Source organism: Pipistrellus hanaki (assembly GCF_964339955.1).
Source record: "Pipistrellus hanaki genome assembly, chromosome: 7".
NCBI lineage: Eukaryota > Metazoa > Chordata > Mammalia > Chiroptera > Vespertilionidae > Pipistrellus > Pipistrellus hanaki.
In genome coordinates, this window is record NC_140509.1 from 30,941,052 (window position 1) to 30,962,995 (window position 21,944).

General features: G+C 33.0%; 1 protein-coding gene across 49 annotated transcripts in view; it reads left to right on the plus strand.

Annotated features, from left to right (window-relative positions):
* The window catches only part of RIMS1 (regulating synaptic membrane exocytosis 1), a 389,052-nt gene that overhangs the window by 268,013 nt on the left and 99,095 nt on the right, over positions 1-21,944 (plus strand). For 18 of the 49 annotated variants that reach the window (XM_084889208.1, XM_084889221.1, XM_084889177.1 and 15 more), the window contains 9 exons: positions 539-669; positions 1,227-1,398; positions 1,524-1,677; positions 3,068-3,139; positions 6,659-6,815; positions 7,551-7,676; positions 9,223-9,285; positions 13,702-13,791; positions 20,621-20,704. In XM_084889208.1, the coding sequence (XP_084745334.1) occupies positions 539-669; positions 1,227-1,398; positions 1,524-1,677; positions 3,068-3,139; positions 6,659-6,815; positions 7,551-7,676; positions 9,223-9,285; positions 13,702-13,791; positions 20,621-20,704 (1,049 nt within the window). The remainder of the gene's footprint in view (positions 1-538; positions 670-1,226; positions 1,399-1,523; positions 1,678-3,067; positions 3,140-6,658; positions 6,816-7,550; positions 7,677-9,222; positions 9,286-13,701; positions 13,792-20,620; positions 20,705-21,944) is intronic. The other 31 variants (XM_084889226.1, XM_084889192.1, XM_084889185.1 and 28 more) reach the window with 8 other exon arrangements.

The following is a 21,944-nucleotide window of genomic DNA, read 5'->3' on the forward strand; positions in this document are numbered from 1 at the left end:
AAGAATGGCCCTGGGCAGGTAGCTCAGTTGGTTGGAGCATCTTTCCATACACCAAAAAGTTGTGGTTTTGATTCCTGGTTAGGGCACATACCTCAGTTGGGTTCAATCCCCAGTCTAGCACATATGGGAGACAACTGATCAATATTTCTCTCTCACATCCATGTTTCTCTCTCTAAAATATCAATAAAATTAAGAAAAACATAACCTCCGGTGAGGATTAAAAAAAACATAAAACCATAATGATAATAATTTTAAAGTCCGCTACTTCCCTTAAGTTTTTATAAAATTATTATCATTAGTTTATTTTCATAGCATAATATGATATAAGAGAATATAACGCTACAGTTGTAAGACATGTTTAAAATGCATGAAGAGAAAAGTCAAGTTCAAAGTGGTTATGCTTTCAAATTGGTATTCTTTTTCAAAAATAATATAAAAAATTCAATTAAAAATGTTTTATTAAAAATAATTTTATTATTCTTTTGCAAAATTATAGCTCATTATTTTTACAAATAATTTCTTCCTTCATTGCTCTTAGGTGAAACTGTGGTATGATAAAGTGGGACACCAGCTGATTGTAAATGTTCTACAAGCAACAGATCTACCTTCTAGAGTAGATGGGCGACCCAGGAATCCCTATGTAAAAATGTATTTTCTTCCAGATAGAAGGTAGTGAATAATTTTAGAAAAAATATGCAAAAATCTTTACTTATAGAAAAGGCAGAATTTCCTTTCTTAGTTTTACTTACTTTGTAAAGCTTTATTGAGATGAAGTTGTTATGCTAAAAATTGCTCATATTTAATGTATACATTTTGATGAGTGTGGACATTTGCATACATCTGTGATATAGTTTTAACATTTAATAGGTAATTATCTGAGGGAATAAAATACATTATCTCTTAAAAACAAAGTCCTCATACTTTGTATTTTTTTTAAAAAATCACCTTCCAGGTTTTAAGTTTTCTGTTACCTTAATTATATACATATTAGTCTTTGATAGCTACACATCATTTAAAATATACCTCTGCATGTGTTTACCTATAATCATAACTACTGCTTACATTGTAGTTAAAACAAGAATAGGATTAATCTCTACAGTATTTTGAGATTTTTATATTAAAAGAAATAAATTAAATCCCAATAGCAGCATCACATGTAACTACAGTAGGTGGCAGTATATACTTGCTTTTACTCTTTCATTTACAAAACATACTTATTTTTTCAGTGATAAAAGTAAGAGGAGGACCAAAACCGTAAAGAAAGTACTAGAACCAAAATGGAATCAAACTTTTGTCTACTCACATGTACATCGTAGAGATTTTAGAGAACGAATGTTAGAAATAACTGTGTGGGATCAACCAAGAGTGCAAGAAGAAGAGAGCGAATTTCTCGGAGAGGTGATGTACACCGTAAAGATTCAAGTCAAATGCTTATTCAAGTTTTTGTGATATGCATTGCTTATGATTGCCTTTTAGATTATGTTTGGTAAATGCGCTTGCTTAATTTGAGAATGCCCTTGCAGATCCTCATAGAACTGGAGACAGCACTTTTAGACGATGAGCCACATTGGTATAAACTGCAGACCCATGATGAATCTTCACTACCTCTGCCTCAGCCATCACCTTTCATGCCAAGGCGACACGTTCATGGAGAAAGCTCCAGCAAAAAACTACAAAGTAGGTTTTTAGTTACCAAAATTAATTATGTGTAATGAGATTAAATTTCAAGCTATTTTCTCAAATGCCTATTAGAGATCAGAGTATTGGAAAAAGTATTCATTTATGTAAAGGGTCCTGGCAAAACTATTTTCTACATTTTCCCAATGACTATGATATATTCAATACAGAGTACCGTATTTTTCGGACCATAAGACGCACCGGACCATAAGACGCACCAGTTTTTAGGGAAGGGAAATGAAGAAAAAAAGATTCTGAAACAAATAGTGTCCTAAAATATTTTATGTGCATTAAAACCCAACATCACAGTCATAAACACATGTAATCAACCCTGTAAAGTAAACAGCAGCATTTAGAACCATTTTAGAGCCGGGCAAGCACACAGAGACCACACAGAGCCGGGCAAGTAAAAAAACTTTTTTTTTTAAAGTATATGTGTAGGCTATATTTGGACCATAAGACGCAGGGACTTTTTCCCCCCACTTCTGGGGGGAAAAAAGTGCATCTTATGGTCCGAAAAATACGGTAATTCCAGAGCTGAGTGTTGAAACACTCTGAATTGTAATTCTTTGCCCAGTACTGATTCAGTTGTTGATTGGTTAAGTGATGGAGTAATTTTTGTTAATATTAATGGATTGATATATATTAGCAGCAACCTCTTAATAACTTTATAGTTCCTAGGTATTTTTAGTATTATTATTCATGAAAAAAATTAAAATAAACATATAAACGTTGTTGTTTTGCAACCAGTGATTGGGAAAAACTATTTTTTCTGGACATACCTATTAAACTTGAATTATGACTAAATCTCTCATTCAATAATTGAAACATAGATGCTGCTCTTTGGTAATGTAGAACCAAATTGTTTTCCTCATATAATTAAATATTTCATGTTAGTGCTTCTGTGATCAAGCATTTCCTCAATATTAATGTTTAATGCAGTGTAATGGCTAGTTCTGAAGGCTAACCATGCATATTTTATAACGGGCCCTGATGTCCTTGCAATAATATGAGCTCAATGGAGCTCCAGCCATGACAGATCTCCTTGAACCTTTCCATTCATCCTCCTCAAACTGCAGAGGAGGGCACTTCACTGGATAGAAAACAGTGTATGCACTTTGCAATAGGCTTTTAGCATAATGCCTGAACTAAAGAATAAATTGAAAAGTCAAAATCTCATTCTATGAAGTTCCCTCCCTTCAATGATTTTATGGAGGAAATACCTAGAAAATGTTATCCTTGGAGAACAAATGTTACTTTAAAAATCTGCTTATTGTTTACTTCCAAAAGTATTTAGTAGTAATGGAATTTTAAAGAACTGTGACCATGTCATTTACATTTTGTAAACCAACAAGACACAGAGGTATCTGTTTGCCTTACTGTTGTGCAGGATCTCAGCGAATCAGTGACAGTGACATCTCAGATTATGAGGTGGATGATGGTATTGGAGTAGTGCCTCCAGGTGAGTGGGTGAAGAGCATGACCCTGTTTCACTATGTGTCTGTGCTTGATTCACTGTCTGTCTCCAGGTATCTTTGGGATACTGAACATAGAGCACAGATAAATCAGTATTATATTATTCCATGGTGACAACATGTGTTCCAAATTACTATGAACATTTAAAATTGACTAGCCACTGTTTATTAAGGTCCCCACTTTTTAAATTTAGGTTCTTCCTTGGAAGCATGGCTAGCTAGGTTTAAATCATTATTTCACAATGCTGTAACCATAACTGAAAAAAAAAATTCATTATGAAAGGATATGTTTAATTTTCTTTTTAAAAAAATCCATTTTCTTATGTTTTATCTTATATATTTGTGATTTCCCTCCTTTGGTTGTGAAAATAATGTAGCCATCCATAGAATATATTGAGAAAGGAGCATGGCAGGGTTTAAAACTGCATGTGGCATGGCTTACCTTCTAATGCTTTTGTGAGGTGTTTACCCCCGATTATAACTAGAATGTGTATGTATGTTTTAAAATAAGGAAATGCTTCAGAAAGATTCATTTCAAGTCAACAATTTTTTTTTTTGTATAGGTCAGAAAATTCTTTTGTGGCATTGTGGAATTCAAATCTGTTTTTCATCTGACTAATGTCAGAAAGTGAGTAAAAACAAGTAGTAAAGGATTATTTTCTTAGCAATAGTCCTGTACTATTTTCTTGACTCACTAATAAAACATAAGGAAATATAAAAATAAGAGGAAATTAAAGAAACAATCTTGGGACATATAAATAAGAATTAATAAGGCATTTCTTTAGGACAATGTTGACATATATCCCCTTAATTTATGTAATTTCTCAAATATAGATGCATTTAATTTGAGGGTGATAGTTTTGGCAATGTTAACAGACAGATTCCACACTAGTGACTAAATTTACAATTTGGGGAGATACTTACAACTTCATTAAAACTATGAGGAAATTATAGCGTTATCTAAAATTAGGTTTCAGTTGCTTTTGTAATTCAGAGAAAATACAGTCTTTAATCACTGTATTAAAGAAAAATATTTCTAAAAATTATAAAGCTGGTGGTGCACACATCTACATACTTAGTTATCACTCTTGACTATCAGACCATCAGTGAGAGTTTAAAATTATCTTGGATAAGAGTTGGCAACATTTAATATTTTGTTTTCTTTTTCTTTTTGTTTATTCCTAAAAAGATAAGAACACATTCTCCACAGAAACTTTAACACAAAATTTAACAGACTATTAGTTGTTGTTTTTTTAGGAAATTGAAGAGAAAAGTGATTGTATTTAAAATCTATTGGCATCAACACTAGTCTACACTAATAAAAGAGTAACATGCTAATTGACCATACCTTTGTGATGCTCACCAGCCAATCAGAAGTGAATATGAAAATTAACCCAACAAAGAAGACAGGTTAATTTGCATAGGCAGGCGTTCCGCACCACCCCAGCTGCTCTTGATCTCTGGACAGCGTGGAAAGGCGGAACGGCGAGCTCCTGGTCAGAGCAGAAAGGCGGCTCCAGCCAGAGTGAAGGTGGTGCCGGCAGCCAGGGAAAGGAAGGCCCATTCTTGCATGAATCTTCATGCATCGGGCCTCTATTATTCAAATAAGAATCAGGTTACTCCTTGTAGGAAGTCATCAAACTATTCTAAAAATAATCTTGACTGTTAACCAGCTTTAATGATGTTGTTACCAATATGTATGCCTAAGCAAGTGACGGTTTGACTGTTTGACCATTCAACCATTCAATCAGTATCTATGACACATACTGACCACCAGGGATTAGATGCTCAACACATAGGTACAGAACAGACTGATGAATCTCATTGGGGTTAGGGGAGCAAGAAGAGATTAACCAAAGGTCTTATATGCATACTAGAGGTCTGGTGCATGGATTCATGGACCAGTGGCGTCCCTCGGCCTGGCCTGCAGGGATTGGGCCGAAACCAGACAATCCAACATCCACCAAGGGGTCCTGGATTGTGAGAGGGTGCAGATCAGGTTGAGGGACCCCACTGGTGCACGAATTCATCCACCAGGCCTCTAGTATAAATGTAATTTACTTCTGTGGATGATTCTCACATTTATCAACTAAAAATTTTGTATATTTTTCCTGAGGCAGGATAGTGAATGAATTAATTAATAAATGGCCAATTTAATAAATGCTAAAAGGGGAAGTCAATTTCATTAACTGTAAATTGGTCTCTTTTTAGACTTACTATTACACTTTATACATCTGAACAGCAACAAAGAAGCTTTTATGCATGAAACTCAAAATGATAGCTTAATTGCCATTATTTTTATTATAAAATGAAAATATATGAAATTATACGTTTTTAGTTATATTATTTGGTTGTTATAGTGATATGTGTAGAGTGACAAAATGGTTGAGTTTCTTTGGTCTCAATATTGACAAATTGCACTTTATAAAATTTTAAAGTTTTAGCTTCTCAGTTAAGCTTAGTCAAAATACCATACAATCACACACAAAATAAACTGTTGAAGAATTTTAGTCTTCCTTTAATAGCGTATGGGAGTTATTAATAACTAAGTGAACAACAGTTCAAGCTGCCCAATTAAATGTAGTGTCTTCATGATTCATGGACATTTTATGTAGTTGTAAACATAATTATTTTTCTTTAGCCAGAGAATTTAATATTTCACTTTTAATAAGAAGAAACAGTGACCCTGTTAAAAAATGTAACTAAACTGCTACTATAGATTTGAGATTACTTTTTATCTTAAAATTAGAGATAATATAAACAGAGAATCACTTTTAGAATTTATTTTTAATTGAAATTATATTAACTGTATTAATTATGTTACTACTAACACATTTATGGGATAATTTCCAAAGTCTGAGTTAGATTTGATGATTGCTTCTTTGGGAGAGTTAATTATCTCTGTGTTATTGTCATAGTCATCTCCACCAATACATTGTTTTTATTTGAAATTTGCAATACTATCTGTGGTTTGCAAAATGCACGATCAGTATTTGTAATAGTGAAGATCTGCTACTCTTCTTTGTTAATGAAAATTGGAATGAAATTATTTCCATTTATTTATTAGTGAAATTATCTGAAACTCAAAAAAATTTGGAAGAAAAATTTAAATATTTAAAGAGACACCAAGTTTCTAAGCATTGACTTGTATATCAACTCTAGTTTATGTCAACTTCTTGATTTGTGTTGCAATACATTACTCATTCATTCTTTAAATTAAAATAGTATCCCAACTCATTATAATGTCTGAGGCATCAACTGTCATATTTATTTATATTCAATATCTTCATGGTACCTTTGAGCCAAACTGTAACCTGTTCTTATGGATGTATCTGTTGCACTCTTTGTACATACACGAAATAGCTTTGAAGATATGGCTAATAGTACTGATTGCATGTCATTTATCTTAATATGTCAGTGGCTCCCTTAGATATAATTTGCTATCTCCACATTAACATTTGTACATTATATAATACTGACTAATTTTTTGTGTGTACTCTTGCCAGTAGGTTATAGGTCTAGTGCTAGAGAAAGTAAATCTACAACATTAACTGTGCCAGAACAGCAAAGAACAACCCATCACCGCTCACGCTCAGTATCTCCTCACCGCGGCGATGATCAGGGAAGGCCGCGTTCACGTTTACCAAATGTGCCATTACAGAGGTAAGCTTGGAGATGGGCTTCGTGTTCCTGACAGTACTTTTTTTATTATAACACTATAAACTGGCACATGCTTCTGTCTGAAATGAAATCATGGTTTGGGCAATAATTTTTTCCCCCAGTCATTTGTAAGCAAAATGCCTTTTTATCCATGGTCCAAGTTCTCTTCTCTCATCTCAACATTCTGTTCTGTGCAACTTGCTGTTCATTGATCTCAAGGAGTGGAAGAAATTTATGTCCCAAGCACTGTCTTTGAATAATTCTCTTGTATTCTGCTTGCTAGTTGTCTCTTCTGTTATGAGAAATCATATGGTAATGAATCAGACCTGTAGAGAAAAGTGGAAAAGAAAAATGAGATTAAGAGGAGGAATATATTTTTTTTAGAAATTTAGGATTGTCTTTTTGAAGTACATTAAATACTTGGAAAAGTGTAGAAGTTATAAGTAATATATTGCTTTATTTCCTTTGGCCCTGACTGAAATTTTAGTAAAGTAAGCAGATAAACATTATGGTCCTTTTTGATAGAATTGCAAAAGAAGGTTGGAAAAACAGAGCTTTCATAGAGAAGACGTGTCTTTAAAAGTTACTGATGAAATAGTTATTTGGTTATGATCCCAGTGCTTTTCTAGCTATGTCAGTTGTTTGCCAATTACTGTCATGTCTTCCCAGTTAGTCTGCCTGCCTGATTTGGGAAGATGATCCCCTTTGATGCATATGGATTTTTTGTAATCATTTTAGGAGTTTAGATGAAATTCATCCAACAAGAAGGTCACGTTCTCCAACCAGACACCATGATGCCTCTAGAAGTCCAGTTGATCACAGATCCAGAGATGTGGATAGTCAGTATTTATCTGAACAAGACAGGTATTTGTTTAAATTATGATTGCAACATTATACATCGTTTGCTCTTTTTTAATGTATGGTTGATATCTTGGCATAGTATATTAGAGAGTAAAAGTAATTCATCACTCAAAACTGAACTTTTCTCACTTGGCTAATATTAGGTTGTTATAATATAGGCAGCTTTTTAAAAAATCAAAATGTTACGTTTAGCTATTTTCTAATGTACAGTTTATTGTTGATTTAGCCTATATCATAGAAGTGAACTCATATAAGAAATCTTCAAATATTTTATATGTTGTTGATTGTAGCATGTGGGTTGTTTTTATGTAATTATAAAATTGAGTATTTTATATTATTAAAATTTTTAGATGCAAGTCATCTGAAGGATAGATAACATTGCAGAGTTTCTGTGAAAACATCAATAATAATATTTTTATATCCCTACTTTTTATAAACTATATTTCCATAAAATACCTATAAAGTAGAAAATATTGAGAAGGATTCTTATGAAAAAAATATATCCTGGACATAATTACTAAAAATCTGCTTTGTGACTCTCTACATACCCACAGACTTACTTTCCAAACTGACTATACCTGTAATAATATGTCTGACCACAAGCTCAGGATATGATTTAAGGTTTTATAATACTCACCTATTGAATATTCTCTTCTGTCTTTTTGAAATGGAGAAACTTTCAGGGAGGAGTAGGGGAATGATAGCAATGCTAAATGGTTGCCATGTAGTCAAGAATACAGAACTCAGATAGAGCTTCTTACCTCCCTAATTGTCATCGTACTGTGGGAGGAGGTGCATGACCTTCAGAGGGGGAACTTACATTGGCTCCTGGGACAGGAGCTGCTCTGAGGAATAGGATTCCACACTGCTCAGCTTGAGTTGGGTTGAGTTGAATGAGGGCCTTTTTGTTCACAATCATTGAGACCACCATGAATTTAGGTGAGGAGGAAGAAAAAGGACTTTTTGCCCAAGGCATTCAATAGGGTTGAATTAATTTGAATATACAAAAAGTATCAAGTTTAAAATACAATAATCTTATTTTAATATATATACTCTTGGTTTGCTAAGGCAAAACATAATATGTAGTACTGTATTTTTAGTGGCTATAAAAGCCAACCACACTATCATGATTTAAGTTGCTTAAAAGAAATTGTAAAAAATTAGGGTTCCCATCATTATGAGGAAGGCCAAGTTTATAGGCCTCTCTAAAGTTATTAAAATAGTCCAAGTGTCTAGAATTAGAAATAGATTTCTATGTCTTATTTAGGGAAGGCTTGGTTTTGTTTTGCTTTTATATTCTGTAAGATCACTTTGAAATACAATTGCAAATCAGCAACAGCTAGGACTTTGACCGTAATGTTTGTACTTTATTGTTTAAATTTTTAAAAATACTGTCGTGTTTTGTTTAACTTCTCAAGCAAGTATGCTAGTGCAGACAATCTGGTTTCTTCCCTCTTCATGTTTTCATCGGCATACCATTGGCATATCCCATGTCATTTAATGCTTCATAACTTATTTGTCTCACTCACCACCCATCCTGTCTGTGCAGTGAGCTTCTTATGCTGCCCAGAGCAAAACGAGGACGAAGTGCAGAATGCCTACATACTACCAGGTAAATACAGGGATTTGGTAATGCTAACTGTGTGTGATGACTCTCTTCCCATCCTACTATTCTTCCGTCTTTTCCCTAGTGGTCTAATCACAAATACGTAAAATTATTTTCCCAAATATTCAAAATTTGTTTCATTTTATATGGAGGCTGTGGAAAAGCTTCCAAATATATTTTAATTCTGATCCAGGCAGTCGACTTTTCTATTTGTATGCTCAAAAATTCAGAGACTGGTGAGCTTCTGCAGAACTGTTTTCACATTCCTAAAACTGAGGAGCCAATTTCTGCAATTAAAATCCTAAGGGCTCACTCTGAGCAGCCCCACCCCAATACACACACCTGTCTAGTCACAAGAGGTCTGAACTACTGTGCATGGCACTGTTATTGTTTTCATGATTATAAGTTTGCTTTTTCTTTTAGCCTTTTTAAATTTCCTTTTGGGATCTACTATTGAATATATTGTGTGTGTGTGTGTATATATATATATATATATATATATATATATATATATATAGCTTTTAATAAAATCTTTACCAGTTTATTTTTTATTTTTTGTGTTATTTTTCAATTTTGTGATTTATATGCACTTTGAGAAAAATTGATTGTGTTGATTGTTTACACTTTTTAATTACTGAGCCTCAACTTCCTTCATGATAAAGAGAGGATATCTAAAATGCTAACTTCTAACTCTTCCTTCCTTCATCACATCAACTCAGAAATGCTGCAGTACAAACTTTTTCTAAAGGCAGGGAATGATATGATGCCTCTTTAAAGTTGAGAAGGAAAGGGGATCTGATAGTCTCCTCTGTATTGGAGCTTAGAACCTATACTTTATTTTCATCTCCTTTCATCTTGGATTTCACATCCAATTAAATCCCCTTACAGATTACTCATAGAATTCGGTGTGTAAATATTTATTGTCCATTTCGAGTTAGAAGATAAGGAAGTGAAATAACCAACAGAGAGACAAACTCTTCCAAATATTTTGGCCAATAAAAACTAAGTAGGAATGAGCTAAAACTGGAATACCAGCAATGCAAGGACAAATGCAGAATATATTATGCCTACTGGTACATAGAAAATGAGTTTCTGCTTAATAATGCAAATATGATCATGCTAAGAAGAATTGTTTTAACTTTTCACATGTATAAAGTCCTATTAATAACTACTGCCATGTTTACTTGTAGTGCCACAGGGAAAAATAAGGAAAATTTAGTTCTGTTTGTGGAGTAGGGGAAAATATACAAAATCATAAATATTATAAAAAAATTAACTCATCCTTTATAATGCTCAACTGTCTGGGCTTACTATTAGTTGCTCTTCATGACTAATAGTTTTTTAATAGAGACAGTTTTTTCAGAAATTCAGAAAGTTTTTCAAAGTCCTATTAATCTGAATAACTGTAAAAAAACAACTAAACAAACAAACAAACAAACAAACAAAAACCTTAAAAACTTTATGTTTATTAGGTACCTGAGTGGGAATTTCTAACATATTCACACTAATAGTCTAAATAGACTAGGCACATTTATATAAATTTTTAGTTTTCTTATTTTCTACTTCTAAAGGTAAAATATCAGGGTTTACATGATATGACATACCAGTAGTTTAATCATTTTGTACAGTCATATCTTCAGAACACATTATATCTATTCACTTATGAATTTTCAGAATAAAATTTGAGGATTTACTCTTTTCCGGTAAACAAGGAAAATAACTTTTATTGAGTACCAAACACAGTGTTAAGTATTTAATATACTTTATCTCAATTTCCTGATAGTAACTATGTGATATTAATATTATTATTCTCATTTACAGCTAAAGAAAGATGACAAGAAAGTTTAATTTGATAAGGGACAGAGAAAGAATTCAAAAACAGGCCTATTCAACATTTTCCACTAAACCAGTTTTTTCAAAAATATATTCTGAGGAGTTAGTCCATTGTGATGTTCTACCAATAAAAGTTATTTACTCAGACAGATTTTGGAAACCTTGCAAATTAAAGCCCCTCCCTAGAGATTTAATATGCACAGCACATTAAAGTCATGCACTAAAGAAACCTCTCATTAAGTCATTTTTTCCTTACATCACTTAACCATCAAACTCTTTTTCATAAAATATATCTTCAGAAAATAATGCTGAACAGAAAATATTGTGGCTGCCTCACTGTTCTAGATACTTTTTACCTGTTTTCTCATTCAATTTTCACAACATCCTATAGAAAAAGGCTTAACCACTTGACCTGAATTACCCAGGTTAACAGTCAATAAGTGGCAAAGCCATGGCGGTCACTTAGACCTTCATACTGTAAATTGTATGTTGTTTTCCATTCACTGTCCCATCCTATGCTGATCCCTGTTCCTGAAAAAAATCACTTATGAATCAATTGATTAGAAGTTATATAGCATCCTGTTACCAAGGATAGCTGCCTAAGGTTAAGAGTTGAAAACTATTTATTGTCTCTAAAGAGACAGAATCATTAGTTCCAGTAAAATTTGTCTTCAATTTGTGTTTGAACATTGTACTCTAATACATTTTTAAACAAAAGCTTTAAGAGTTTTCCTTGAATTCAACCATTAGTATACACCTGGCTAACCCAGTGGGGTGTTTGATGTTATGACGTGCTCAGCAAATGTTATTCCCTTCTCTATCATACTTTAAAGCAAGCCAAAATGGACAATGGACTTTCACAGTCAGCAATTTATTAAATTATCAAAAAGTTGATTAACAAATTACTTTGCTCATGATGATATAGATAGTTCAGAAACCCTCATTGATTTTAAAGGAATTCAGATAAAGTTTGGACTTGTTTTGGTCATTTCCTGCTACATGAGATTTCATATTCTGGTTTGTATCTAATGCCCATCTCACCCAATTTTCAATTATAGATTATACCTATGATCAGGTTTAAATCTAGAAGCTTTTAATGAAAAAACTTGCTTCACTAGAGTAGCTTCTTGATCTTTTGCCATTTCCTAATTGAGTACCACGATCAACCTCATCACTACAATGTTGGTCAGTTATTGAATTATTAGAATATTAACTCCTAGTCATATTTTGATTCCCAGATTACATAAATATTTGGCTAGCACTTTGAGCTAGGAGTTATTTACTTCCATGGAAGCAGGCATAATATTAAATCAGTAATTACATAGTAAGTGAAAATATTGATAATTCACATAGAGTAGTTAGCAGATATTTTTCAAATTAAAGCAATTGAATTATAATTTTGAGTTATCTTAATTATGAAGACAGATGTCTATGATTAATATTTTAATTATCCTATTCCTACCTTCAAATAAGTAATTTGCCTATTTTGAGAAAAAAAATCAACAGCAAAATAGCCATCAATGTTTGTAGCTTTATAGGCCACCTACATTCTTTATACCCTAGTAAAATTTGCTTTATATATATCTTTCTGTTTCCTGAATGTTTGTGTGGCCATGTTTCAGACATTGTAGGCCTTATAAAACCTTACTGCCCAAGATGCCTTTATTACAGAATGGTTCTCACTGGGGTAGTTGCAGTAAGAGCCATAACAGTGAGTCCCAGTTACAAACTAATCCTGTGCCCATTAAAGACAGCAAATTTACATTTTAATAAAGCCTTAGCATTTTCCTTGAAATTAATTAAACACAGAGAAACATTCAATTAATGGTATCTAAAATAGTTTTAATTATAAAACATGAATTCTGGATTCCTCTAAATGAAGTCCTACTCAAATGTCAGAATTTTAGCTGTCTTCTTTGTCATTTATTTCTTGTTTTATCTGTTTATTTTACCTATAATAGTTAATTTCATATCATTTTATTTTTGGATGATTTTAACTTGTGACATTCAGTTCTGCCTGCACATACTCAAACTGAATCAGTGATTAGACAGGACTTTCCCCTTCATCGTTTCTGTTTTAACTCAAAAGTATTGAGATTTACTGATGAAACACTGGTTAGGTAAGAACCTGTGGAAGACTTACCTTCCTTCCACTTCCCTTGTCTAGCTGAGTTATAAAAATTTTCTCCTCTAATGTCCTTCATTTTGTTTTGGTGTGGCATCTGTTCTTGGTAATGAAGTTTTAGGCATTTTGTTGTAGTGCTTTTTGTATCCAGTTTTGTGAATGTGTGTGTGTGTTGTTTTGTTTTCATAACCAGGTGTGATTTGGTTTCATTTTTCAGTCTGAGAACCTTCTTAAAAAATTATGCAAAGCAATTCAAGCATAATCTTTGTTTAGTTTCATTTTCTAAACAAAATTTTGCACCGTCATCCTGTCAGCTCTTTCACACCCTTGTGAACTGAATCATGGTGATTCTACATTTTGTGTAAAGGGGACATTATTTTATGCTTTACTCTCTAACATGGTCTTCCTTTCTTTGTTTTCTTTGTCTTTCTCTTCTACCATTGGATGCAATGCACTGGCACTAGTGAACTGCAGCCCTCCCTTGACAGGGCTAGGAGTGCTAGTACCAACTGCTTGAGACCAGATACTAGTTTGCATTCACCAGAACGAGAAAGGTATAAAATGAAGACTTTCTTAATTTCCTGTCATCTGTACTAGTGATTTTTTTTTCTTTCTAATCACTTTGTGTTGTTTCATGTCAGTCTTGCAGGCTTATTCATCCATGTTCACTTTGCTAATTGTTTACATTGTCCCTTCCCTTACTGTACCCGTCTTTGGAGAGATATGCGTATGTGGATAAACCCAAGGGCCCACATACACATATTTCCATGAATGTTGTTGCAAATGGTGTGGCATAATTTGGAGCTGCTTCTGGCTGCCGCTTTTCCCCTTCTGTTGCCTTTTAGTTGTTTTATTTACATACTACTCAGGGAGCCTTCAGTATGCTGATAATGTTATAAGGTCCAGTGAGTTATCTGAAGGGGAGGATCATTTTTCTATTAGTCCAACTGAGAAAAAGTATTTATAAGTTCAACAACAAACTTCCATACCTAAAAACAAGAAACCTAATTAGATAGAATCCTTCCCCCATTCACTTTTTAGCCAGTCTGCTCTTTGATATAGAACAAGTTTTGCATTAAATTATATTTTAATAACAAAAAATGGTATGTTCACCATAGATTTCTTGATTTCTTAAAAAATAAACACATAGCCGAAACCGGTTTGGCTCAGTGGTAGAGCGTCGGTCTGTGGACTGAAAGGTCCCAGGTTCGATTCCGGTCAGGGGCATGTACATTGGTTGCGGGCACATCCCCGGTGGGGGGTGTGCAAGAGGCAGCTGGTCGATGTTTCTCTCTCATCGACGTTTCTAGCTCTCTATCTCTCTCCCTTCCTCTCTGTAAAAAATCAATAAAAATATATAAAAATAAATAAATAAATAAATAAATAAATAAACACATAAAATATATGTGTGCATATAAACACAATTTTGCTTAAAACTTTTAATAGATTAGTAAATGATTATATTTTTTAATTAAAATGTATTCAGTGCTTATTACACTGCATCCTAAGTGTGAGTAACTAATTTTTCCATTATGATGGAACTTTCTATTTCAGTAAACTTGGTTATAATTGATAGTCTTGGTTATAATTGTTACCTGTTTTTAATTAGAAGCTACCCAATGGAAATTTGCATACTAAGTCTACAAATCCCGCAGAAAAATATTTAATCATGCTAATGTAAGCTCCTTCTTCTTTAGAGGCTGCTTAAAGCTTTTCTTTAGCAATATAACTGGTCTGATTCTATTCACTTATTTATCAGAAGTTTATTTATACAATGGAATAATAGGTACAAGTATACATACTCATTTTTTAGTGTCCTTGTAGGATTCCACTAAAAATCCCTTTATTTTGTCTTCTTTATATTTGTAAAATTTGTAATAGGAAAAGTAAAATTAACTATATTTTGTATTTTTTACATTTGTAGTAGAATTTTAGTTGAAATAACTATAGACTGACTCTTCAAAAGGCACAATAAATAGTATTTTATTTTATTTTGTTACAGATTAACTCCAAAAATAAACACAATAGTAATGAGAAAATTTTTTTTTAATTCTTATTACTTCCTTATATGTTTCTGGTTAGTACTAAAACAAGGGCATAAAGAGCTTAAGTCAGTAGACACTTCTGACTATAACATCACGCTAACATTTTTTATACCATATATGTCAGTGTTATCTAATAGAAATATAATACAAACCACGTGTCATTTAAAATTTTATAATTGCCTTTTTGAGATTATTTAAAATCAAATTATTTTAATGCTTGAGTTAACCTAGTATGTATGAAATATCATTTTAATATGTACTCAATTAAACACTATTCATTAGATATTTTGCATTTCTTCTTTCTTTCTTTCTTTTCTTTTCTTTTTTTTTTTTTTACAATAGCCATATGTGGTTTGTGGCTGCCATATTGGACAGCACAAGTCTGTTCTCAGGCTGAAGATTATCTGGCGTGTGTTCCCTGGTGACACAGAAGCCACAGAGTTCATACATCAGTCTCTCAGATAACACCCTTAAAACAGCTCACCCTGTAGAAAAATAATCTGGCCTCAGTTATCATGAAGGTCAGGTCATCATGAAGTCTAAGTGGGAATATTTACATTTAATAGAAAAACAAAAATGTGATTGAAAACCTATATTCATTCTATACATCAAATAAAAATAAATTTGTTATTAAAAAATGAAAGGGGGCAGGGAGTGATATTATCAATAATTTTTATTTTATTTGGGTTACTTTGTTTCCAAGAAGGAAATAAGGTGAGATGTTTAAATAAAGAAAATTATCAAAGTGGTAAATGCTTATTGGTTTGAAGGATATGGACCTAAGTGCCCTTTTGTGCCCACACCTATAAGCAGATTTGAAGCAGAACATAACAATATCAACAGTGGTGACATTTTTCTCTTTGGAAAAATGTACCTGAAGTCCCTAGGCAGGATGTGCAGAGAGTATGAAGGTTCTCCAGGTTGAATTTCTCTGGTTGAACAGAAAGTTTCTTATGTCAATGTCTAATATATGCATAGTGGGTAAATGTTAGAGAAAATATATTTAAAACCTAATTTCATATTCTTAAAATAATAACATATTTCCATAACTTTGTGAACTACTAAGTTAAACACTTTGCTGATCTGACTTTAAGCCATTGTGATGAATATAATATACACTGTTATATCAACTTAATATGCTTTTGAAGTATCCTCACTAACTTTGAAAACAAATGAAGTTTTGTGTTCATATAAAGGATGAAATTGTCAAATCAGACTTAATGCCCAACAGCATACTTCGTGAATGATTCAAAGTGAAGGAACAGCAGGCACAGTTGCCATATTCTTTTTCTGAAGGATTCCAAAGCCATCGGATCCACCTTTTCTTCCCTTGTGAAGCTGGTATGGCCCAAGTTAACAGATAAATTCAGAATAATTCATGTAGAAACACTTTTTCCGTTTTTTGAGCGCCTCCATTTTATATTCTTTTGAGTACACAAATAACAAAATTGCTGTGGATTATTCCTTTCCCCAATTCAGTCATGACCCATAAATCAAGAAATATTGAGTTTATTTACCATAAAAGATCAAGTTATATCCTACTGAAGACTTATAATAAGGGCACCCCTTTCTCTTTTCACTAGCAAGTATCACTGCATGCTTACAAGATCTGGGCCCTATTCTTCCTTTATCTTTACCAAGGCCTGTCTGAGGTCATTCATTCTCCCTTTTCCCCTGATTGCAAAGGAGTAAGTTACAGGTGTGTATTATCCTTTCCCAGGTTTTAGAACAAATCACCGCTTAAATTAGGGGTGTCGAACTCAATCAGAGAAGGGGCCAAAATCTAAAATCCAGCCTAAATCGCGGGCCGAATGGTTTACTGAACAGTCATAAACTGACAATGTCATAAACTGACAGCGGAGTGCAGTGATGACAGCGCGGTGCGGGCCACATTGCAAGGCCTGGCAGGCTGGATTTGGCCCGCGGGCCTTGTGTTTGACACATGTGGCTTAAATGTTCAGGGACACTAATTTTTAGAGCCACTGGAGAACAGTTACATTTCTCAAATGTTTCATTTTCTCCCTTGATTTATTCATAAAAACCGGAACCTTACTGAAGGCTCATCAAAGGGTAGTCTATATTTACTACTTCCCTTTTTTACCCCCCAGTAATCCTGCAGCAGTGAATTCTACCAATTCCCTTGAAAATGCTCAAAACAGAACTTCACTTTGATCACATTTCAGCCCATCTCCAGTTCCACTGTCACTCTTGATCCCATTAAATATCCTCCTAAGCTCTATTAATAATTTGTATTACTTTTGTCTCCCTAGTTTTATTTCCATTAAGATTAAAATGCCCCATTTCCTTTGTTATCCACTTTAAAATTCTACTTTTTCTTCACAAATACAAGTCAAATAGCCATATATTTTATAAAACCTTTCTTAACACTATAACTCCCCCTTGACTAAAATGAACCATGGGAATCATTTATTCAGATTTGGTTTCTAATATCATAATAGTCCACAAATATTTTATTTGTGCTATTTGTGAAATGAATGATTCATATTGCCATGTAATTCCTCTTTTGGATAATGAAGCTGTTGGCCATGTTCTGCCAAGATATATGCACTGTTGGAAGATGTGTACATATGAAAGTGTATATATTAACTACACACTTAAATACATACATATTTGTCTTAAGGTGTATAGTGCTGAGGGAAAAGCCACAATATAAGAACCATTTAATTGCTTACCGAGTCTTGTAAGTTCTAATTCTCTTATATCTCATCAGTGGGTCCCCTCTCAACTATTTATTTCTTAGTTAAGGTTTTCATTATTTTTTACCTGTACTACCACAAAACCTAGAGCCTTATCTCCTTATTATCTACTTAAATATTTATAAATTCTTATTGATTATATATTCTGTGCTACGCAAAATTTATGTATCTCTTTTAGCACAACACAACACTACAGTGCCTTATGCAAGGAGCTCACAGCCTTTTAATTCAGTCCCATAGACATCAAGGTAATCTCTTTTTTTATTCGGGGTCCAGTGAAAATGATGGGCTCCCAACAAGGTAGATGTTCCTGAGTTAATGAGTTTAGCATGCCTGATATTAAAGTACTAAAATGTAACATAAGCCAGCTGTTAGGGTGGCTTAGTTCAACTTCATGACTAATAACTACAACATAGCCTGCCATGTTTGAAGCTGTGTGTATGGCTCAATCACAGGGGACAAAGAGTTTGATTTTGGTCCTTTTCTTTAGTGCGATAGAAGGAAAGGATTAGGAAATTACATACATTTTAAAAGCATATAAGACATTCTAGTCTATTTGCAGCTCACAAATGTAAGATACTAAAATGTATGTAATATCTGTTATTTGGGGGTAGGGAATTCGGTATAGATTGATCCAACTCCCATAATATAAAATATATTAGGAAAAAGCAAAGGCAATTCTTATATTGGTATTACCTATCAGCATATTCAGAAGGACTTTGAGTGTACAAATATACATGAAGTATGCTAAATATTTCTTCAAAAATTACCTGTTAATGGCTTGTATTCACAATTGCTTGTTTCTAAGTGTACACCTTTTTCCTTCACAGCTTTCTCTGCATGTTCAATAATTACAGCATTTTTTTATTTATTTTTGTGTTCAAAATAAACAACACAGGGACTGGAATTTTGCCTCAGAAAGCAAGGTTATTCATAATCCTGTTGAGTTAATATTCCTTATTACTTTACAAAAATACAAAACTCAATGTTTTTGTATTTTCAATAATACCATAAGTTTTAACACAACTGAATATAGCAATGTAGAAACACTGCAGTTGTCATTGTTTTCACTTATTTGAGAAGTATTTCTCTTTTTTTGTATTTGGAGAAGAAAAGCCAGTAAAGTAAAAACGATACATTTTAAAGCATTCATATTGGATTGTCCAATTGTTTAAATAATTATGTAATTTAAAATTAATGTCAGATGTTTTTAATGTTACAAACATATAACACATTTAAGAATACATGCTACACAATTTTTCCTTTGTCCAAATTCTGCTGTTTAATATCTTTATTTGCTTCACAGCTTCCTCTAAAGCCCTGCTTGATTCGGGCCAAGTCTACCTAGAGCTGACAGATTAGGCACAGGCTTCCAAGGAGCTTTCTGAATTAAGTACCTGCTGACCTCAGATATTCTGATCACATGTTAAGAGCACTTTTCTGATTTTGTCCAAATTGTCTAAAACATCCAGTTAGCCAAGTTATATAAAAAAAAAAAAGGCTGGATTTCTTTTTTGAAACATTAGGCTAGTCTACTTGGGTAACTAAAAAATCTTACAGCTAGATGAGTCCTTAAAGATCATTCCATTATCCCTTGTTGCATATGAAGAAGCCAATATATGGAGAAATTATCCTGTTCCATGTGTTTATATCTGATATACAAAATTTTCCAAATCTGGCCTGCTCAGTCCCTGATTGCCACTTTTAAGTTTTTGACCAGTGGCTTCTAAATTGTGGTTATACACAGGCAGAATATCAAAATAGTTTAACAGAGGAATGAACCAAGTTTCAAACACTTGTTTAAATGTTAATCACAAAAAGTGTATTATTATAAGTGCCAAAATTAAAGAAAGACAACTGTTTAACCAATGGAGAGCTACTTTTGCAAGTAAAGATTACACATTTTATTAAAGGTAGTGCCATTTTAGGATGACGCCTATCTGTGTTTCTTGTTTTTATTCATCAGTAATTTTTAAATTTCAGTAATTAGTGCTGCAGTTTTTCCCAAGAAAACTTGCTAAGACTTCACTGCTAGCATCCACACAAATGATTTCTTCATGCCATTGTTTACACACTAGAGAACATTTTGATTTCTTCCACTTAAACTGTATCTACTTTGAATTAAAGCTATACATCTTACCTTTACCATTTGATCCAGTAATTTCAAGGCCTACTATCAAATAGGCCTGGGTGGCTTATTATACCTCTTTTATTCAAGCATAAGACAGATACTTAAGGATGCATCTTTCTAAATTTAAAGTTACATACATATGTATGTGTGTATAGCTAGGTATGAAAACACAAGTACATTTTAAAAGGACAAAATTACAATAAAGAAATTTAAAAAAATAAATAAAAGGAAAAAAATTACATTCAATAGATTTCAAATACCTTCTCAAATAAATTGGTTTTTAATTCACTTAAAAGTTTTAAGATCTTATTTTCTTATAGTATTATATTGCAATTTGTCTTTTCAAAGTTTGTAAAGATGAATTATTGATCAAAGAATCTACACTTTGCCTTTTTGGGGTGCTTTTCCAGTCCTACTGTTCCATATGTTCTTTTATTTTAAGAGTTACTAAATGTCCTGTTTTTTCCTGTCTTGTTCATTGGGCAAACAGGGGTAGATGGTCCCCTTCCCTAGATAGGAGACGACCTCCTAGTCCCAGGATTCAAATCCAGCATGCTTCTCCGGAGAATGACAGGTACTAGTCAACTCCTCCTCACAGACAAGTGGCTTCCAGAGGCTAGTGGGCCACAAAGTGAAGGATAACCAAGAACAATATTGGTTATGACATGCTTCCTTTCAGGGGCAAGAGCCAGATGTGCTGTGATTCCATCAATACATGCATCCAGCTTTAATAAAGCACCTCAGAATTAGTGCCATGAGGGTAGCATGCCTGAAATGAATGGCAGCGTGCAAACACAGAAGGTTGATTCCAGTGGAAGAGTTGTTTTAAGGATGAACATCTATTTCATAGTTTTCAATTTCGAAGAACACAATTAACTGTTGTTTTGTTTACATGTGAATAGCTAAAAATTCTCAGGTGCTTTAAAATATGTTAAAATCTGTCCGGACCTATTCTTTGTTTTATTGGTTGATGGTGTAGTCTCAGTTGTCTTGTTTTGTTACCACATAAGCTTGTTTTTAATAAAGTACAGGCTTTGGGGTATATTTAAAAATGTCTGATTTAGAGTAGAACACCTCGTTCCTATATATAATACTGTGTTTTTACGCCAAAGGCTTTCAAAGGTTAGGGTCAGTCTACAAAGTAGGGTGTTGTGTTTTTTTGTTTTTGTTTTTTTTTTAAAGCATCCGTGCTTTGAATCTACTTCATTCTGATATATCAGAAGTGCTGCAATATATATTTTTCATTGATTTGTTATCCTCAATTGAAGTTAACTCAGTTCTCTTGTTTTATGGTGCTTGTTATATTTTAATATAGTTCTTATCTTCAAATATCTTTCCTGACTTGGATGCTTCTCTTTTGGTGTAAGCAGAAATTCAGTGAACACATTGGTGATTTTTGTTAAGTAGACAGCATATATGGTATTTCAGAAATAGAACAGCTAGTTATGCCAGTGTACTGGTTCCTTTTTTTTTTTTTTTTTTAAGTATGTGTGTATAGAGCTGAGTAATTGTGACCTTATTTAAGAGTAATATCATTTATTTTCTATATCCATAGTCCAAACATCTTCAGGATTTCAACTTGAAAGAAACATTAAACACTGTCAGAACAAATCAATAAATAATTTTACAAATGTTGGGAAAGATCACAAACTGCTATTTTATGAAGGCTTTTGAGATATTTTATCATTTACTTGTTGCTATTGCTTATATTTATATATTTTGGATTTAAAAGTTATTTCTTCTGCTGCTGTCTGATTTATAGAATAACATTTCTGGGACCAGAAAAATTAGCAAAATCTTTCATCTAAAAATAT